Below are 20,899 nucleotides of genomic sequence, written 5' to 3' on the forward strand. Positions count from 1 at the left end.
CAGATGCTGCGAGCATTGCCTCCATAGCATCCCCCAACCCCCATCCAACCCAGGGAGCAGAAGACCTCAGCTGCGAATCAAACCCAAGACACTCCTGCATGACAGTGTACAGACCTGCTGCTAAGCCACTGGGCCAGTCCAAGAGAGACATTTTCTTTCTAATATCCACTCTCTCAGCTTCGGTTCATCTACAGTAACCAACGACCTCCAGAGAATTCCCCCCACACAAACCTCTACCAGGTAACTCCAAAGTACCTCGTAAAATGGCCTTAGGAGCACATCATCGGTGCTCAGTCTGCAAACAAAAAGGAACGAGAAACAGAATTTTGTTACGACTGGCCTTTCCATCACAATTTTCTTGGTTTCTTATTAGGAGTATAAAGGATAACAAGTAGGTAGACTAGCACATAAAGCTTAAGGTCAGTTGCATCAATGTTTTGACATTTACAATTTCCCTCAGGATCCTAAGGAAGATCATAAATGTCGAGACGTAAATGTAATTGACCTTAAACTTTATGTGATAATGTGGCAAATCTTGATTTTTCTGGATTTCTTAACTGCTTTGACATATTCTAAGCTCTGTATGTGTATCTTTTTTTTTTCTTTTTACATTTCTAATTGGAATATTTGTGCCTCCCAACTCACCCTAATGTTATGGATGGGATCTTCATGCTAAGGCAGTCACCCTCTTATCCACATCATTAACCACCATAAATGTCAATGGCAACCCCCCCCCCCCCCCCCCCCCCGCCAATAGTAAATGGTGGCAGCTGAAACACAACTGCCCCTCCTGCCTCTTTCTCTGGTTTTCTACCACCTACGTAGATGAGGACACACATTCCCATGGCCTGAACCAACACGAGCTCCCTCCAAGTCTCCTTCTTCATTTCTCAATCCTGATCCCGTCACAACTGTCCCATTATAACTGTGGTCTGACAGATTAAAGAACTGTCTTTTAATCTGAATCAATGTAGAACTTAGAACTTACACCATATTTATAATATAGTTGCCAAATAGAGGAGAAAAACTGAGAAGTGTAATTGCAATGCAAGGTCACAAGATATCTGACCAGGCTTTTAAACACTGTTCAGTCCTTAAAACAAAAGGGATGTGCTGCTAATTTAAAATGACATGAAAACATCAACAATATTTGTTATGTCTTTGCGAGTCACTTCCCATTCAAAATAAAAGAAAACTAACAAAATATGTCATTGCAGCCCACGCTAAGGCCTTTCAAAGTGCGCTATATGCCAAATTAAGTAAAGTACGCATGCTATAAAAACAGATCACATGGGAAAATGAAACGACAATCACATGGAACAAAATATTTTACATGGACGTCCCTATAAAACAATTGCTAATACCACTGCACCATGAATATGCCCCCCAAATTTCCAGAAGAAATTCTCCTGAAGTGGGACTCATGACTCCCAATTTTGTACTCCCAAGCGCCTGACTCTCGAAACTCAAACGTGACGTTGAAGAATCTCACATTTCCCCATAGTCAATCTAGGTGTTAACGATATATCTGCACTCATTTAAAAATAATTTTACCATCTGTGAAAGGGCCCCCGCACTGCCACAAAATTAAGGAAAGAATGAAATGAAATGAAATGCCTGTCCTCCAAGTCTGCGCTGCCTCTCTAATTTGTAACTGTAAAGCAATCTGAATTAGCCGCTGGGAAGCAGGGAGAAGCTTCAGGCAAGGCTCCTCTTCCAGTGGTGTCCAAAAAAAGAGGCTGCGCTGCTAAGTCCCTTACTGCGGCATCTCCCGAGTTTCAAACAGTCTATTAATATTCGCATGTCCCAGAGACTTGCAGATATTAACAAACTGACTTTACTTCTACAAAACTTGCAGGCATGCATGCAAAACCTAATGCAGGGCGGTCAGTTTTCAAAGGTTTTAGATCCCTAAATTTGGGTGTTATGTGCCCTTACAAGACTGACTAGGGCAGAGCACCTACATTTAGGCTATTTTCACTAGACACTTAAATGTAGTTCCCTAAAAGGTGGATGATTATGGGGGTGCAGTTAGGGAAGGAAAGATTTTAAAAAGTTAAGTGCAGCAGGGTCCAAAATCTAGGCAAGCAAATTGGGCAAATAAAATCAAGGAAACTTAAATTGCAGACCTAAATTTAGCCCGCTAGAAAGGCACATTTTCAGACGCGTAATTGGGTGCCTAAATTTGGCTGAAAAATCCGCCTCAATTCAGGCAGCTAAAACGCAGGCGTCTAAGTGAAGCAAGGAGCATCTGTTGAAAATCGCCCGCTACTGAAAGACAATGTCTTGGTGGGATGCATTTGTACGGCCGTCATATCACCCCAAACACCTTTTCAGCAGCACGACAACAAACTGCACAAGTTCAACATCACCAGATATTTGGCCAGTGATGCGCTGGAGCATTTTTTCGGTTTATCAGGACCAGGGCCCTTTTGTATTTAGCGTTGTGGCAGCAGGCAGCTCTGATCACGGAAAACAAGCAAAGGGAGCACAGCATGCAGGCACTGTCACAGCTGCAAAACATGGAGCTCATTTTCAAAAGCATTAAGCGTCTAAATGTCTGATACTAGCAGAGCAATTTTCAAAAGGTATTTACCCCCATAAGTGCATTTAACCCAGGTAAAACCTGTTCTCAAATAGAAAGGCAGAACAAGACTTTCTTTCACTTTGAACTCTGCCCAAGGAAAAATGTACCTGCAGAGATTTCTACCCGCGTTACCCAAGTCCTTTGCGGGCTCCAGGTTCGGGTTCCACCCCAGTGGAACTTTTTGGATTGGCTGTGGAGCCTCCAGGGTTGGTTTCTCTGGTATCCTCTCAGCACTCTCTGGGCCACTTGCCTGCAGCAGTCACTGGCTCCGCAGCAGCTTCACTCGCTGAGGTCTTTACCAGTGCCACCCTCTGTGCTCTCCGCAGTTCCTTTCTCTGGATTCTCCTCTGCAGCCTCACTCACTGGGGTCTCGAGTGCAGCGCCACCCTCTTGGCACTTCATCTCCTCTCTCGTTGGGTCTTCATGCCCTTTCTTCTCTAGCCTTCTCACTTCCCTCAGTACTCACAGCTCAGTGTTTGGACAGCCTTACTCAACAGGAGCTGCCTTCCTCCTGGAGACCCGGGCCTAGTCTGACTAACCCCACCTGGCTCCCAACTCTTATTCCTCCCTTGCTGGGCCCTGCCCACCAAACTCTCTCTGTTTAGGGGAATTAAAGTAGACCAGGCATCTAGCCTGGTCCCGCACAGGTTTAAAGGGGGAAAATAGGGGCACTGCAACACAGGGGGAAGAATATTTCTTCCAGTGCCCAGATTGCTAGGGGTAACTTGGATGCTCTCTCTCCCTACCCCTGAGGAGCAGTGACTCTCTTCCTCCATATGTATTTGCAGCATTAAGCCCAATAAACACACAGAGTTAGTGAGTCCAAACAGAATAACTTTACTGTTGGGCAATCAAATTGTAGAATGTCAGTGAAACAGAATCCTCTTCTCCACTATGTCTCTCTCTGTTTCTTACAATCCTTTCTTCTATCTGTGCACAAATCTCTACATCAAGCCCGGGAAACCGTCCACCCTCCAGGGCATGGTTAAGTGGAGCTCCCAGATGGACAGGGTCTCCTTTAGCTGGACAGGAAAACCTCTTCCAACTCCCGGTAAAAATGGTCAACACTGTCCTTTGCACAGAGAATCAAATCCTTTGTCTCCCCAGGGGGTGAAGACACTAATTGGGCACCCTCAATGATCTTTACTTTGCTTTTTCTCATGATTAGATGATCTTCTGTTACTTGTCTGGTGCTCTCAGACTCTCCCTGGATCCCAGGTGGGAGGGGATCCATTGGGAACAGGCAACTCACCCTGCTCCAATGCAGGAAGGAAGGGGCAGCCAAAGCCTTCAAAAGAAATTAACAATGGAGTTCCTCCTTGCAGGAAGTCACTACCACCTCCTACCTTGTCGAGGGTATGGAGGTCATGTCTTCTCTAACCTAAGCAGTCCCAGACACCTGAGCCCAGGTGGTGCACAAGGCTCTTACAAGGCTCCTACCAATGAAAGTGTAAAACCCCAAAAACACAACCCAGAGGGAAAATCCCTCCCAGCCAGTGAGTGGACTGCGAAAGGAAAATCCTTCCCACCCCTGATCAGGATCCTCAGGCAGGCTGGGCCTGAAAAATCAATACAGGAAAAACCTCTCATTATCTCCTCACTGCTAGCAAGCCATAAGGGTCTGCCTCCCCACTCTCTGGAGGAGACAGCTTAAAAAACCTCACAACTAGGTATCTGTTACATATCAATGCTGCCTACTGAGGAAAAACTGAGAAGCTTATGTAGGGGCCGATGCAAAAAAGCTGAGCGTTAAAACTGTGCGCTAACCTTCAGCACAGTTTCTTAACACAAAAGCTCATTTTTGTTTTAGCTCCCGATGCAGTAAGCTAATGATATGCTAATGCATCGGGAGTTAAAAAATGCACACAAACCAGAAAATGTGCGCAAAGAAAAGGCTCAGCACACAGCAAAACGTGGTTTATGTGCAGAAACCATGTTTTCCCGTCTTTGTGCACAGAAAGCATGCTTTACCTATAAATCGTATTCCATGCAAGAAAAGCATGATTTCTGCTCATAAGCCATGTTTTCTCTGCATAAAATATGCACTATGTGTAATACTGAAGGTTAAGTTGAAGTTTACATTTCCAGTGCTGCCAGATCAGGACAGGGGACTGGGAATGTATACTGGGCACTTCAGTTTTAAATAAGTTTGGGGACAGACTATGGCCTGGGAAGGCTTTAGCATCACGCTCTGGGTGAGGGGGTGGGATTCACTGCCTTCTAATATGTTATTTTACAGAGTGACGTCACTACTTTAAAAGATATCCAGTTAAGTAGCTAGTTAGCTGGCCACACAAGGCCAGATAACTTTAGACCTGCTCAGAAGCAGGTCATAAGAACATAAGAAAATGCCATACTGGGTCAGACCTAGGGTCCATCAAGCCCAGCATCCTGTTTCCAACAGTGGCCAATCCAGGCCATAAGAACCTGGCAATTACCCAAAAACTAAGTCTATTCCATGTTACCATTGCTAGTAATAGCGGTGGCTATTTTCTAAGTCAACTTGATTAATAGCAGGTAATGGACTTCTCCTCCAAGAACCTATCCAAACCTTTTTTGAACCCAGCTACACTAACTGCACTAACCATATCCTCTAGCAACAAATTCCAGAGTTTAATTGTGTGTTGAGTAAAAAAGAACTTAGTGTAGCTGGGTTCTCTTGGAGGAGAAGTCCATTAACGGCTATTAATCAAGTTTACTTAGGGAATAGCCTCTGCTATTACTGGCATCAGTAGCATGGGATCTTCTTAGTATTTGGGTAATTGCCAGGTTCTTGTGGTCTGGTTTGGCCTCTGTTGGAAACAGGATGCTGGGCTCGATGGACCCTTGGTCTGAACCAGCATGGCAATTTCTTATGTTCAGGTCTATTTTATGAAATTACCTATATATTTTCTTGAACACTGCCTAGGTCCTTTATATAGGTGGTTATCAAATATGAATAAACAAACATACTCGTAGAATATGGCAATATAGGACCATAAAGCACGTCTCGTCTGCCTATTCTCATCCTGTTGCAATACCACTGACTTCAGCTGATCTGTGGCTTTCTCTTCCCTTTCTCTCAACCGAGGACCCTTTTGTGCTTGCCCCATGCTTTCTCGAATAGCGCTAGGTATATTGGAGGTGGGGGAGGGGGCTGTGTGCACTGGCAAACAACTTCCTCCTGGTTACTGTTACAGCAGCAAGAACAGAGGGCTCAGCCAGGCCCATAAAAGGTTAAAACCACTGGGCAAACCTGCCTCTCTCTCTCCTTCACACAGCAACCTACACTGTAATTTAGCAAAGCGCAGTTAAAATGATAATTGCACAGCATGTTAATCTATTTTAATACCAAATTTCTGCCTTGGGCAAGTCTACCGGCTGCTGCTCTCCTGCACTAAGCGAGTGCCATTCCCTGTCTTGCTAGCTCTGCCCCCAGGAGGCTCCCAGGCTACCCCCTCCCCTCAGGCTTCACAATGAAGGAAGGCCTTCTCCTCATTAACCGTCCTGCCTGCAACAGCCAAGTCATGAATGAACAGGAGTCTCTTAAAGGGCAAAGCCTACGACTGTTTTCCGGCGGCTCCCCTCCCCCTCCTCCCCCCCCCCCCCCCCCCCCCCCGACTGAGTTGCAAAATTCTAGTTGGAATATTACAAATTGTAATTAAAACCACAGCAGCACCGGGGCCGGTTCAGCAAAAAGCAGCAAACCGTCCCCACGCATTGCCGGTGTCATACCTGCTGGCTTCGCTTTATGGAACACGGTGCCGAGTACCAAACCCACTGTATCATCAGCCGAACTGCAGGTTCTTCCGCTGCGATAGCCGGAGAGATCCATTGGAAAGGGAGAACACTGGAAAAGTTTTAACAGGTCCCCCCCCCCACCCGTTATTTATGCTCACTTGAGTCTTAGCCTCACAATAACCTTTGCTTCCAAGGAAAGGACCAGCTCTCTTCAGAACCAGAAACCCATCTCGTTTCTAAAGCATACGAAAAATAAATGACATTAAAACTGGAGCGTACAACCCTGCCGACTGGGAAATCTGCAGGATTCTCTCCACTAACTGCAACCTAATCTAGACCACCAGCTCCTGTAAGAAACGCATCACCACCATGGGATTCAATGTTTCTCGCAGGAAGCCAGACGAGGCCAGCCCCCTGCAAAAATGCTCCTTATGTCTGTGAAGCTCTCTCTCCATACTGTTCTTTCAAATGTTCCATTGAAGCTCACTGGCATGAGTGATCCCATCGCTTTCCTGTACTGGCAGAGCCACGTTCAGTTCTGCTGACATACAAGTTTGCAATGAACCCAATCCTACCGAAGCTCCTAACACATTCAAATGGCCTGCATTTCCAACTCATTAAAGGGAGCATTAAACAAGAGCTGTACGGTACGTAATGACTGGATAAGACCATAACAACCATTATGGATCTTAAGACAATTTATCGCAAGCCATAGTTCTAGAATCTACCGCTAGCCTAAATTCATGGGTGTTTTCTAGTTTGGAACATTGCGGTGAGAGAGAGGGTCATGCCTTAAAGCCCCACTGAGATCCACGTGACTTTGAGGGTTTTTAAAATTTTATTTTAATGCAGGACATACTGAGAAAATGGCTCATTCTCATCCAATGTACACCACAAAGCCTTCACGCCCAAGAGTTGTCTCCATCTATTGTGGAATAGACACTCTCGGCAAGCAAAATACCTTCCTTTGGCTTATTCTTAATCATAGGCCAGTGATCAGCAAACATATGCTGACTATACTGGAAACTACTGAATTACAGTCGGAAGTAAACTTCTTAGTTTCTTTGGATATTAAATCATTATATACCAATATTCCTCAAATCGCTGCTCTGAATACAGTTAAGACTACAGCAGAAACCCAGCCACTTCCACACCAAATACCATCTAGTTTTATTATTCGCATGGCCCAGTTAGCTCTATGCCATAACTATTTCTTTGCCCTAGATGGGTTTTATTTACAACAGCACGGGACATCAATGGGCACAACGATGGCACAGCAGTTTCTATATACATCAGAATTTTATAAGCATATCGCCATATGTCACAGATATATCAATATCTTTTGCTTATGGACATCCTCTTACAATCATTTGTTAGAATTCATTTCATGGCTCAGTTCACAAGGCAATAATCTCCAATTTAATATGGAATTGCCATAAAAGAGAAATATCATTCTTGGACATTTTGATCCATAAAGAAGGTGATAGACTGGAGACATCAGTATACCGAAAACCAGCAGAAAGAAATAATCTGCTGCATTAGTTTAGTTTCCATCCAGCCAATTTGAGGAACAATCTCCCTATTGGCCAATTTTTGCGCATTTCACGACTATGTTCTAAGAAGGAAGATTTTTTTCATCCAAGCACGTGATTTAAGTGCAAGACTTCTTGAACGAGGGTATCCCTTCAAATTAATACGGAAAGCATACAAAACAGCGATACATGCAGAGCAAGCTTGGCTGCTACTGGATAATAAAGAACCTATTGATATACCGCTGGTATGCGTACTGTAGTACACTTTGCTGGCAAAAAACATTGTGTCGTTAATTTTTAAACATTGATCAGTGTTAACTTTACATTCCGTATTTAAGACAATTCCAGTGATTGCATACAAGAGGGAAAGAAACATAAAGGATATAGTAGTTCACTCTTTTCTTCCCACAGAACCTCCCACACAGACATCTCCAATTGTTAAGAACATAAGAACATGCCATACTGGGTCAGACCAAGGGTCCATCAAGCCCAGCATCCTGTTTCCAACAGTGGCCAATCCAGGCCATAAGAACCTGGCAAGAACCCAAAAACTAAGTCTATTTCATGTTACCATTGCTAATGGCAGTGGCTATTCTCTAAGTGAACTTAATAGCAGGTAATGGACTTCTCCTCCAAGAACTTATCCAATCCTTTTTTAAACACAGCTATACTAACTGCACTAACCACATCCTCTGGCAACAAATTCCAGAGTTTAATTGTGCGCTGAGTAAAAAAGAACTTTCTCCGATTAGTTTTAAATGTGCCCCATGCTAACTTCATGGAGTGCCCCCTAGTCTTTCTACTATCCGAAAGAGTAAATAACCGATTCACATCTACCCGTTCCAGACCTCTCATGATTTTAAACATCTCTATCATATCCCCCCTCAGTCGTCTCTTCTCCAAGCTGAATAAGTCCTAACCTCTTTAGTCTTTCCTCATAGGGGAGCTGTTCCATTCCCCTTATCATTTTGGTAGCCCTTCTCTGTACCTTCTCCATCACAATTATATCTTTTTGGAGATGCGGCGACCAGAATTGTACACAGTATTCAAGGTGCGGTCTCACCATGGAGCGATACAGAGGCATTATGACATTTTCTGTTTTATTCACTATTCCCTTTCTAACAGTGGCTTTAGGTTTCGCCAAGACAGTACCAGCGACTTCACACACTGTTCCTCCAAGCTCTTTGTATATAAATTGTATTCTCCCTGTTCTTTGTAAGTTATTATCCAAGTTTCACTCACCCTGTTCTACGTAAGACATTATTCTTTATATTGTCATTGTAATTGTTGAAATGTGAACCGAAGTGATTAGTAACTTTGTTACCTGAACTGCGGTATATAAAACTGTTAAATAAATAAATAAATAAATAAATAAACATTCTGTTTGTTTTTTTGACTGCCGCAGCACACTGAACCGACGATTTCAATGTGTTGTCCACTATGATGCCTAGATCTCTTTCTTGGGTTGTAGCACCTAATATGGAACCCAACATTGTGTAATTATAGCATGGGTTATTTTTCCCTATATGCATCACCTTGCACTTATCCACATTAAATTTCATCTGCCATTTGGATGCCCATTTTTCCAGTCTCACAAGGTCTTCCTGCAATTTATCACAATCTGCTTGTGATTTAACTACTCTGAACAATTTTGTGTCATCTGCAAATTTGATTATCTCACTCATCGTATTTCTTTCCAGATCATTTATAAATATATTGAAAAGTAAGGGTCCCAATACAGATCCCTGAGGCACTCAACTGTCCACTCCCTTCCACTGAGAAAACTGTCCATTTAATCCTACTCTCTGTTTCCTGTCTTTTAGCAGTTTGCAATCCACGAAAGAACATCAGCAGTGCAGTAGTTGCAATTTTTGTGCGCAGACAGTGGTGGGTAGTCAGTGGTCCAAACCAACCTCAGGAAACCTCATTAAGTTGTACAGCAATACCAACTGCTTAATCTCATATGTGGTCTATTTTCTGCAATGTCCCATGTCAGAAAATTTATGTTAGACGTACAAAACGTAATATCAAAGTGTGTCTCACAGAGCATAAGAGTTGTATTAATACCAGAAAGGTAAATGCTCCAGTAGTAGCCCATTGTATAGAATTTAACCAATCAATTCCAGAACTGAAGAGTTCTTTAGATGTGGTAATCATACTAAACGCCTTAATTTGAGAGAACAATTTTGGATTTATTTTTTGGACTCAATAACCCCCAGAGGATTGAATCTTGAAATAGAATGGGTTTCAGTATTTTAAATACTGAAACCCATTTAAGAGGTTACCGGATATTTGAGTCAACTTCCGGTTTTCACTTTGGCACCAGAATGATTCTATGACAAGAGAAGGTAATGCCGAAAATCTCTGCTGTTGTTCATGCCGATGACATCAAATAGCTGTCATATTAAATGTTTCCTGTGCAACGTTGTTATAAAAAAGCAATAGGTACTTTTAATGCGATTGCCCAGAATTTAGAACTGTTAATTTCTTTTTTAGTAACATTTCAACATTAAAAATTCCACAAGAAATGGTTTGGAGCAGAGTGCATCCCCCGATGCAGGATTATGAAACCCGGACCGGTGTCGGGGGACACTGTTTCATTCATGGAAAAAAATACTTGGGTGTGAAGGATTTGTGGTGTACATTTAAATAGATTTAATATCCTGCTCGAGACGCACCATTTGCTATATATTCATTCTCATCCAAAACATTAAATTGTCTTTCCTGCACAATTCCTGGTGTACAAATTTAATAAAATATGGAAAATGCCTTTGTTACTCTTCCTCCACATGTGGAAAGGAAGGGCAGTGAACATATGAGGCTCTATGTCAGTGAAGTCATTCGGTAAAAATATCTTGTACAGCACCCTTCTAGAAGCCTCAGTAGACCTGGAGAAAACTGAATGCTTCATATCTTTTATTGGACCAAGTAAGAATTATCCATAGATGATGCTGCACCTGAGCTTTCAAGATCAAGAAGGGTCTATGAAAAAAGGACCTCTGTGTTCTTGAAATCTTATACACGGCAACACCTTTGATTTTTTTTTTTTTTTTTTTATAAGTGGTCAATAAAGGTACCGCAATTTGCAAAAATAAAAAAGTATAGATCCAGTTTAAATACCTTGAGTCTTTGTAGGTTGAGAAGCTTTCCAAAAGACCAACACAAAAAAAGGCTATAGAACCATGAGCTTTCCATACCTCACAGGCCTCTTCTTCAGATGTGCCATGCTTTTGAGATCTTAAAACTCATGCATCATACATCATCTTTTCTGTTGATCCTTTCAAAGGTATCACAGCCTATAAAGACTCTAGTTTTCTCAAAGACCAAGAGAGATTGTTAGAACTCTGCACTGCCCTATCAGAATCGTCAGTGTATTCCCCAGTCAGTCTTCCTCCTCCTGCATAAAGTTGCAATCATCTTCCGTCTCCCTTGGACTCACATGCTACCAACGTGTTGCTTGGAGGCATTGCCTCTGAAACCCGGAGACAAAGGAAGGAAGCTGGACGGGACGGGTCCCTTGGATGACATCATAGAAGACGGCACGTTCCATTCCGAGAAGGTCCTGCTCCCCATTCATTCCAAGGAATGCATGGAGCTCTGCAAATGTTTCAGATGCAAATTGCCCAGCCCCCAGATGCCTGGCTCTTTGTGGGATGAATAATTGCAAACTGTCTGTGGCACGAGTAGGGGAGAGGTACCCCACCCTTTCTCCCACTGCCCCCTCCTGATTACCTCTCAGCTGTCCTTCTTTAGCAAAACAGACTCTCTTTCTCTGCTGGGGCCCGACACTGGCCTCATGAAAGAGCAGAGAATGAGAGGCAGAAACTAATCTCAAGGCTTAAGTCAACAAAGAGGCGCATTTGATTCAAAAGACTCTGTTCATTCCTTCTCCGCCTTATCAAAAAATTGCTCAAAGAGGTGGCCCCAGAAGGATAATTTTCCCTAATCTAAACATTTCCCAGCCCCACTGCATGTTCCTGTTTCAAACTTCCCTCTTAAATGTTGGTTGTGTTAGTAATTTTAACAATAAGCATCTCCACTGCAGGCAGAATAGCCTGATGCATCAAAGGTTATAAGTACAGAAGAGACGACCTTCAATATACAAGAAACCCTTTTAAAAATAAGCGACATGAGATTTATAGGACTAAATATGATTACACAAATCAGTTTTTTTCTTTTCTGCATTCCTGATCCAGCTGCCCACTCAACTTATGGCCCCCTCCTTTCTTGAAATGCCTGCAAAAAAAAAAAAAAAAAGTGTATTGATGTTTTTCAGACTCTACTTCTCCCATATCCTCCTCCTCCCCTCCCTCTCCCTCTCCAGTCCCAGTAAAAATCATAATGTGTAAAATATCACTGCCTAAGATGAGCACTCCCTTTGGGGCTGACCTTCTCCTGGTCTGCATCGCTCAGCATGGATAAAACAGTCCTTTAAATCCCCTCCAGAACGGGGGAACGGAGACGCCCTCAGTAGTTTCTATCTCCCCTCAAGTGACATTTCCTATTCTACGTAGACCGATTGCTGCTCTGGGACATCCTGCCCTTTGCTGTCCCCACTCCCTCTCCCCCCTCAGGTCCTCAGTTGTGGCTCGCCGAGTGCATATCATCAGAAGCTTTCTCGGGGGACCTCATCGAACAGGCCCTGTTACGGTCGCCAGCGTGCGCCAGGGTCAGGGCGCGCTGCGGTGGAGGGATGCCACTCACACCGCTTCAGCGCCAAGTCACGCCGCCATCGCACGGCTGCCCCCACGGCGGCCACAAACTCTTCGCTCTGCCCAACCTCCACCCGCCGCTTTGTGTACCCGCCATGCCAGCTTTCGACACTGCACAGGGAGAGAAAGAAGCAAGGCATGAACATGACAGGGCTCCACCTATTCAAACAAAACCGGGGAACCCATCTGGACACGTGTTTGTTTCAGGCAGCTTGATTTATGTGAGAGAAACAGCAGCTTCTACCTACTTTGAAATGCTCAGTTTAGACCAATTGTAGAACACCCCTGGTTTTATCTTCTTTTTCATGTTTCTCCCTAATCCTTCTCTTAACCTCTACCACCTCCTGTACCTCTCCTATTTCCCTTCACATGCAGACTAAGAACCTGATTTCCAAAAGTCGTTTCCCATAAGCACAGAATGGGGAAAACCACAAGAGAAATCAAGCCCTAAATATTTTAGTGACCTACTGGTTGAACAGCTGTTTGCAGTGCTCTGCCTGGCCACTAGGTGCCACTGTAAGAGCAATGCTTGACTTTGTCTTGGCTGAGAGGCTGTGAGCATTATTTTGGCGAAGCAGTCAGCACCAGTGAGAGCCTCTCAGGATGGCCAACTGGCTCCATTTTTTTTTTCCTGTAGGACAGGTTAATCCAGTCCCGGCTTTGTCCCACACTGCATGCATGGACTTGCAGTTATGGTTTCCCTATGCAAAGCAGGATTACAAATCCATGTGTGCGGGATTGTAAAAGCAAGATTGGATCACAACCTGCCTTAAAAAAAAAAAAAAAAAAAAAAAGAGAGCCAGTTGGCAACCCTCGGCCCCTAGCTGGCAGCGCTGAATTGTAAGCACTAACCGTGGTGCTGAATGAAGTGTCTGTTTTGTCTTTAAGAGTCTCTGGCAAGGCATGTTTCACACCAACTGGGTTACAGTCTACAAGCGACAGGAGTCCCTGGCATGCACAGCTAGCACCGAGCCCTTTAGCACTGAGCACAGAGAAATTTACGGAGGTGATCTATCAACACGAAAAGGGTCAGCGAGACAGGCTGCAGGGGCCTCCTCTCCCAGCACAGCTTTTATCCATCTGCCTCAGCCACCGAGCCCTTTAAGAAGCTGGCCTGCCTACACTCCTTTTGCAAATGAAAAACGCACAGCAGAACAACCACCGCCATCTGTGGCGACAGTGGCAAACACGAACAAGTTTAACTCTGCTGGCGCGGTGGGGAGGGGGGTGCAAGAAGCAGAAACACTCCTGTTTAGAAAGGGCCCCTTCAGAGCCATGGACTGGACTGAGAGATCTCTCAGAACGGCTCAGGGCACTGGGGCCTCAGTCTCGCCAGCGCCTTGCAAGCTGCTTTTCACTGAGGTGCGGTGCACAGGGCAAGAAGATTCCTGTCCTGGTTCTGGCCCCCATGGTTTGCAGGTCCTATTTGTCCTGATGTTATCAGAAATACGCATGTAAGTGCGGGGGGGAAAACCCCAGGGGCGGAGAAGAAAGAAAGGAAGGAAGGAGAAAAGAGGGTGTTGCCTGCTGTGCGCCAGAGCCATTTGGCAACCTTAACTATACAGACCAGATCTTGCGTTCAGGATTTGGAAATACTTAGCTACGTGAGGCTTCCCTGAAACCTCAAGGAAAACAATCTTCGGGCCAACTGACGTAAAATACTGGAAAACAGCTGGGATGCAAGTAATCTGTTCTTTATAGCTCATGCTGTTTGCACAGATTTTGCTTCTGTGTGTGTGCTGTCAGACCCTAATAAACACACACACCCCCTACAAACCACAGCCGTGCTACAGGATATGGACTGGAAACAGGAATGAGTTGCTTTGTGCAAAGTTACAATAACTCCATTTTGCATCGCATGGCCTGTAAGTAATCCCTATCATATAATCAATATATCACGGGAATATACTGTAAACACATTTGTTTTAAAACCAAACCACTAATGTGTGCCATGGAGCTATAGCACAATAAAATTTATTACATGACTCATTCCGTATTGTGCAACACCTCCATGCTGTATAATGTGATGAAATGGATTTTCACACTATAAATTCAATACTGCATGGCTGTTACAGATTATACAGAATTACATTCTAATACAATACTCTAAACTGTACTCATTCCATATGGCAGACTTGTACCATTTAATACAGAAGAAAGCATGATGAAATGGTACAGAAATTAACAGTTATGTTTGAACTCACTGGAAAATACTTATAAATATATTTAAAGAAAAAAAAAACAAGCTTATGATCAGGGAGAACCAGGATTTAAGATTAAAAAATAAACTCAAAAAGGTGGGTTTTAGGTAGGATAAGTATTTATTTTCTTTCTAAAGTAACTTCATTCCAAATAGTGTAGTATGATTGAGCACTGCATCATTTGTTGCTTTTCACCAGGTTATTTTTCAGTGAAATATTAGCCAGCTCACGTGTTGTATGGATTGTCATTGTTTTGTTTTTTTGTTTGTCATATTTGTTCTTTTGTTTTTATGAATGTTTTTATTATACCTTGGATCTTTTGTAGACATGAGTAACAAATAAACTAAATTAAAGAGTAGAAGCAAAGAATCGAAATGCTTTCTTCCTAGTACTGATTGTTGGAACATATTGTTGTATGATGTTTTACTGTAAAGCGCCTAGATGCTACAGACGTTTGGCAGTATATCGAATATTATTAAACATTATGTCCAAAGAGAGGGCATGATGTTCCAACTCAGCAAGACTTTCCCAAGAAAACGATGCAGCAGGCTGGAAAGTGAGGAGTCAGAAGATAGTGATGGAGGATAAGACCAGCTTGCCTGATGAGTGGAGGTTCTGAGGAGGCCCGCAGCGGGAACCACAAGAGAGGTAATGAGGAGCTGCAGAGTCAATACAGTGTAGGTGAGCAAGAGAAGATTGAACTGCAGGTGGAAACAGATGGGAAACCAATGTAGTGATCTGAGATGAGGGTCATGGTCATGGCGGTACTGGAAAGTAAGTCATGCAGATGACTTGTTAATAGTCTGTAGTCTGTGAGGAGCAGGTCAACAGGAGATTTAGCAGCAAGGTTTCCATTGGCTATGATCCTGGTGTGGCCACTGACCCCCAAAGATATAAACCAGGGCAGAATCTGAAAATAATTGTGTGCATGCAGCTTTCTGGTCATCCCTTTGATAGGAAGTGTAGACCTCCACTTTTTCCAGCTCAATCCTAGTTTAACAGAGAATATGATGGCTAAAGCCCAAGTTTAACCGGCACAATTTATTTGCTATTGCAAATACCACAGACACCCTCTGCCTTTCCATTCATTTCTCTGCAACTTACCTAAGAAGTGACGTCAAGGACCCTAACGATAAGAGCTGGCATTTCCATCTAGACATCACCATTTATCCAAATATCATTCCAAAGAGCTATAGAGGCTGGAAGGCAACAGAATCTGTCTCGATTCATTGCACAAGGGTTCTCAAACTTTTCCAGTTGGGAGCCCCAGAGAAACACTGACAAAATCAAGGCACCATCTTAGTATGAACTTACGTCAAAATCAAAATATGTCTTTTTGCAGCTTTAGTGCCTGAAATGTAATGGTGTTTTAAAAAAAATATATATTTTTTTTTTACTATTCTTTTTATTATTACTCCTCCTTCCTTCCCCTCTCTAGCACAGTCTCTGTAGTGAGAGTCCTGTGGTCAGCATTATGCACGCATGGAAGGAACAATGACCATTTTACTTTGTTTCCCTCCAAATAATTCTTCTGTTAAAGCACTTCTCGCGTCATGCTCTGGGGAATGCGATCCCTTGGTACAGCCTGAAACGTAGAGGCACAGACCAGGCCGCAGCAGGCCTGTTGCGTCCATCTCTGCTCGACGCCCTCACTCTGCCCTCTTTACCTCTGTGGCGACTCCCTCCGGGTCTGATGGACAGTTAGCTGCCGTGGCGTCTTCTTGCCGTCTTCCTCCGGTGTCCCCGGACCGGCACGACGCTGCGGATCCGCCATGTTGCCTGATGATGTAGGGTGCGCGCGCGCGCACTCTGACTGATGTACCAGCAAGGGCGCGAACCTCGGGGGCGTTCCCCTGGGATGACGTCATCTGCTTCCAATATAAAAAGTCTCAGTATTCGCTAATGAATCGAGTTAGCAAGGAGATTGCTGGGGATTGCTTCGGCTTTTCTCCCAAGCTACTCTGCCTCCTCGGACTTACCAGGGGTACCCGCTCCTCGGGGGCCTCGCTCTCTTTTCTCTATTTCAGATTGCAGATAGGAACCGGTACTCGCTCCTCGAGGGCCCTCGTTCCTGAACACTCTGGATTCTCTACTGCCTGGAAGCTATCGCAGATACAGACATTCGTGAGTTACCATCGCTCTTTCAGAGCTTTCCCTGGAACCAGGTACTCGCTCCTCGAGGGCCTAACCCTTTCCAGCTACTGAGCTTCCTTAAGACAGTATGTGAGTTGTCATCCAGTTCTGGCTATGAACACAGCATACCCCTGTCTACTCACTATCTATAGTTTCTCTACAGCTCAGCAATCCTGGGATCGCTGTTCCAGTACCTGAGGGACTTCAGCCCTGCCGGGCATATCAGCTCACTACTGCCACCTCTGGTGGTTCTACTAACCTGTCTAATAAAAGAACATAAGAACATAAGAAGATGCCATACTGGGTCAGACCAAGGGTCCATCAAGCCCAGCATCCTGTTTCCAACAGTGGCCAATCCAGGCCATAAGAACCTGGCAAGTACCCAAAAACTAAGTCTATTCCATGTTACCATTGCTAATGGCAGTGGCTATTCTCTAAGTGAACTTAATAGCAGGTAATGGACTTCTCCTCCAAGAACTTATCCAATCCTTTTTTAAACACAGCTATACTAACTGCACTAACCACATCCTCTGGCAACAAATTCCAGAGTTTAATTGTGCGTTGAGTAAAAAAGAACTTTCTCCGATTAGTTTTAAATGTGCCCCATGCTAACTTCATGGAGTGCCCCCTAGTCTTTCTACTATCCGAAAGAGTAAATAACCGATTCACATCTACCCGTTCTAGACCTCTCATGATTTTAAACACCTCTATCATATCCCCCCTCAGTCGTCTCTTCTCCAAGCTGAAAAGTCCTAACCTCTTTAGTCTTTCCTCATAGGGGAGTTGTTCCATTCCCCTTATCATTTTGGTAGCCCTTCTCTGTACCTTCTCCATCGCAATTATATCTTTTTTGAGATGCGGCGACCAGAATTGTACACAGAACTATCTATGTCTGTCTCCATGCTCAAGCCTAGCCGGTGGTCCCTCTCAGGATATCTTCCTGGGGGCGCAGTCATCTGCCATCGGCCCAAGGATCCACCTATCTACATTCCTCTACAGCCGAGTGTTCTCTCCAAGCACTCCGCTGGGAACAGATGGCTACTCCTTCCCCATCAGGAGTCTTCAGCTACAGATTCATAACAGATTGCTACTCCACAGTCTATACCTTAACAGTTTGTTAACTACTCCCTCCTCAGGAGCTGAGCATATCAGATTGCTAAACTGCTCCTTCCACAGGAGCCAGTTCATTACAGATTGCTACTCCTCACTGAGAACCGTAACAGATTGCTAACTACCATCTGCTTGCTCCTCCCATCAGCATAGCAGATCATAACAGAATGCTAACTCCTCCCCTCTGGAGGAGCGAACCATAACAAGGCCATAGTAGATGCACCCACAGGCAAGGTTGGGGAGTCAGAGGTCTTCACCTGTACTGACTCCCTTCCCTGAAGGTTGAGTCTTTGGGTTTCTGGGGGCTAGCAGGACTTGGCATGACTGGACGATATTGAAGCAGACAAGGGGCAGAGACAAAGTCCAGGCAACGGTCAGCACAGAGAATCTGAAAAGGGAAGTTAGGGAGGTAAAGCAAGCTGGAAAAACAGGAACATGGTAGGCAAGGCTGGAGATACAGGAACAAAGCAGCAACTTACGAGTACACGCAGGAAGACCTATTGCTGAGGCATCTGTGTGCGGCACAGTCAGCCTTAAATAGAGGAACCAGTGACATCATCATGTGCACCTAGGGAAGCACGCGGGCAAGTCCAGAAGATGCCAAGCAGGAGGGAGAGAGAGTCCACGGCAACATAGGTATGGGAGCACCGGCCACGGCATAGCTACCATGGCCGGTGGGGCATTACATCTCTTCTGTCCTCCAAATCTCCCTTTTCATAGTTTTCAGAAGTATGCATACATACAATCACGCGCCTCAGCATACCGGGCCTGCATTGCCTATGTCACTAAGCACAATTCTAAGCACCCCACACAATCTTCATCTACACAAAGTATGTGAAAGATTCAGCATGAGCCTCCTCAGATCTAATTCCTAATAGTTTGTTGATACGGCACTCAGTCTAATTTATTACGGTGGTATGCATTAGCAACCAAGAAAATCTCTGCTCCAGCAACAAAACACAAATAAGACCTATTTTCCTCCAAGTGGTATTAAGCAAGGAAATGCTGGATTAAGTGTTCCTGGCAGACAGATAAACCAGCGGAGATTGACACGTACACAGTTCAATCTTCCCTACCTCACCTACATAGACCTTCTTCTCTACAGCTCCTCAATGACCTCCGTTCATTGGTCACGCTGCTCTTATCTTTTATCGACAGCCACTGACTCTACGCTTTTCATTTTGCTGTGCCATGAGGTCCCTAGAACAACCTTCTTGAGTTAGTACGTCATGCTCCTTCTCAGGTCATATTCAGATCCTTCCTAAAAGCCCACCTTCTCTGAGGCTGCTTTTAAATCTTAAACCTTGGTTCTTCCCATTCTTTAGCTTTGTTGATTTTAACTATGTTTAAAGTAATCAATACCTTTCCTGAAACCTGTTTGCCTTTTGTGTGTGACTTGACCAAAGTGAGAGTTGCACAAAGCAGTTGTACAGTGTTGCGTACATCTATTTGTGCTACAGAAATGATAAATAGTAGGTATTTAAAATGTTTATATTACACTATAATGAGAACATGCTAAGCGGAGCACAAAGTTTAACATAAAACAATACAAAGCATACATTCTCTGTCATAACATAATAAAATTTAGGACTGAATATAAAATACTATCCATACTTCACAAAATAATATACGAAAAACAAACAAACTGGCTAAGCTCATCCATAAAACTGCATTCTCCAAACAGAAACCTCAGATGAGCAAATAAAGGTCTACTAAGGATTCCTCCTGCTCGCTCTCATCAACACACCTCAACTCAAAAGAGAGCAATCTCACTAGGAAGCCCTAAACTTTGGAACACCCTCCCAACCAAACTACGAACACAAGAAAATTAAAAAACGTTCAAAAAAGATCTAAAAACCTGGATGTTTACCAAAGCCCACCAACTCACCCAATGACTCTAAATCACCACTCCCCCCTCCCCCCATTGACACTAAGCTAAAGTATTTTGAACCAATGTAAAAATAACATAACAAGTTAACCGAAACATGTATAATCTATCCTACGAACCAAGTTCATAAAGCATTAATAACTTTGTAAAAATTAGAATTCTATGTTAACAACCATTTGAACGAACCTTTTTGAAAACTCTGTTAAACATCGAAACTTTGTAAACCGTTGTGATGGCGAAACCGGACGATATATAAAACTCAATAAATAAATAAATAAATAACATATTGAAACATAAATTATCAATCAAAATTAAGCCCAAATGCTTCTATAAATAATGTTGCCTTCACTTTCTTCTAAAAATGTTTAAATCCGCAATCAACCTAAGATCCTCTGATAATTTGTTCCAGAAGGAGAGTCCAATAATGGCCAATGCACGATTATGAGTCTCTTGAAGACGTACACGTGATACTAGGTATTTCAAGTAATTGTTGGGATGCATAGTGCAAGGCTCGCGAAGGAGCATATTATGTAAATAACTTCGAAAGATATTCCAGCACATCTTCGTGTACCACTTTAAAACACAAGTATCACCATTTTCAATTTTAAGTGCTGAGTCACAGGCAACCAGTGCAGAAGAACAGGGGAATATGGTCCTATTTAGATGATTTTACAATTAATCTCGCAGCTGAATTTTGTAAAGTTTACAATACTCATATACGAATTTTAGGCAACCCTAGATGTAAAGAATTACAATGATCAATCGTGTTAAAATGAAGGCTTGTACGATTGTTCTAAAGGTATTTTCCTCTAAAAATGGTCTAAGATGTCTTAGTTGTTTTAGTCTAAAATAGCCGTTAGATAAGACTGATCTAATCTGCAGAATATAAATCATTTAAGAATCACACTGAATCCCTAAATTACAAACATGATCAGAACATTTAATTTTAACCCCTTAAAAACTAGTTCTTCAAAGCCTGCTGGTCTTGGCCTCCTTGAAATTTATTTATTTACATA

General features: G+C 43.5%; 1 protein-coding gene across 2 annotated transcripts in view; it reads right to left on the reverse strand.

Moving 5' to 3' along the window:
* The window catches only part of PLXNA4 (plexin A4), a 970,847-nt gene that overhangs the window by 325,118 nt on the left and 624,830 nt on the right, over window positions 1–20,899 (reverse strand). Inside the window, exon 6 of one of the 2 annotated variants that reach the window (XM_029615157.1) lies at window positions 11,627–12,075. The exons of the other annotated variant lie outside the window; for it this stretch is intronic. Coding sequence (XP_029471017.1) covers window positions 12,003–12,075 — 73 coding nt within the window. The 3' untranslated portion in view covers window positions 11,627–12,002. Of the gene's footprint in view, window positions 1–11,626; window positions 12,076–20,899 lie in introns of those variants that run through there. 2 annotated transcript variants of the gene reach the window in all.

Source organism: Rhinatrema bivittatum, chromosome 9 (genome assembly GCF_901001135.1).
Source record: "Rhinatrema bivittatum chromosome 9, aRhiBiv1.1, whole genome shotgun sequence".
NCBI lineage: Eukaryota > Metazoa > Chordata > Amphibia > Gymnophiona > Rhinatrematidae > Rhinatrema > Rhinatrema bivittatum.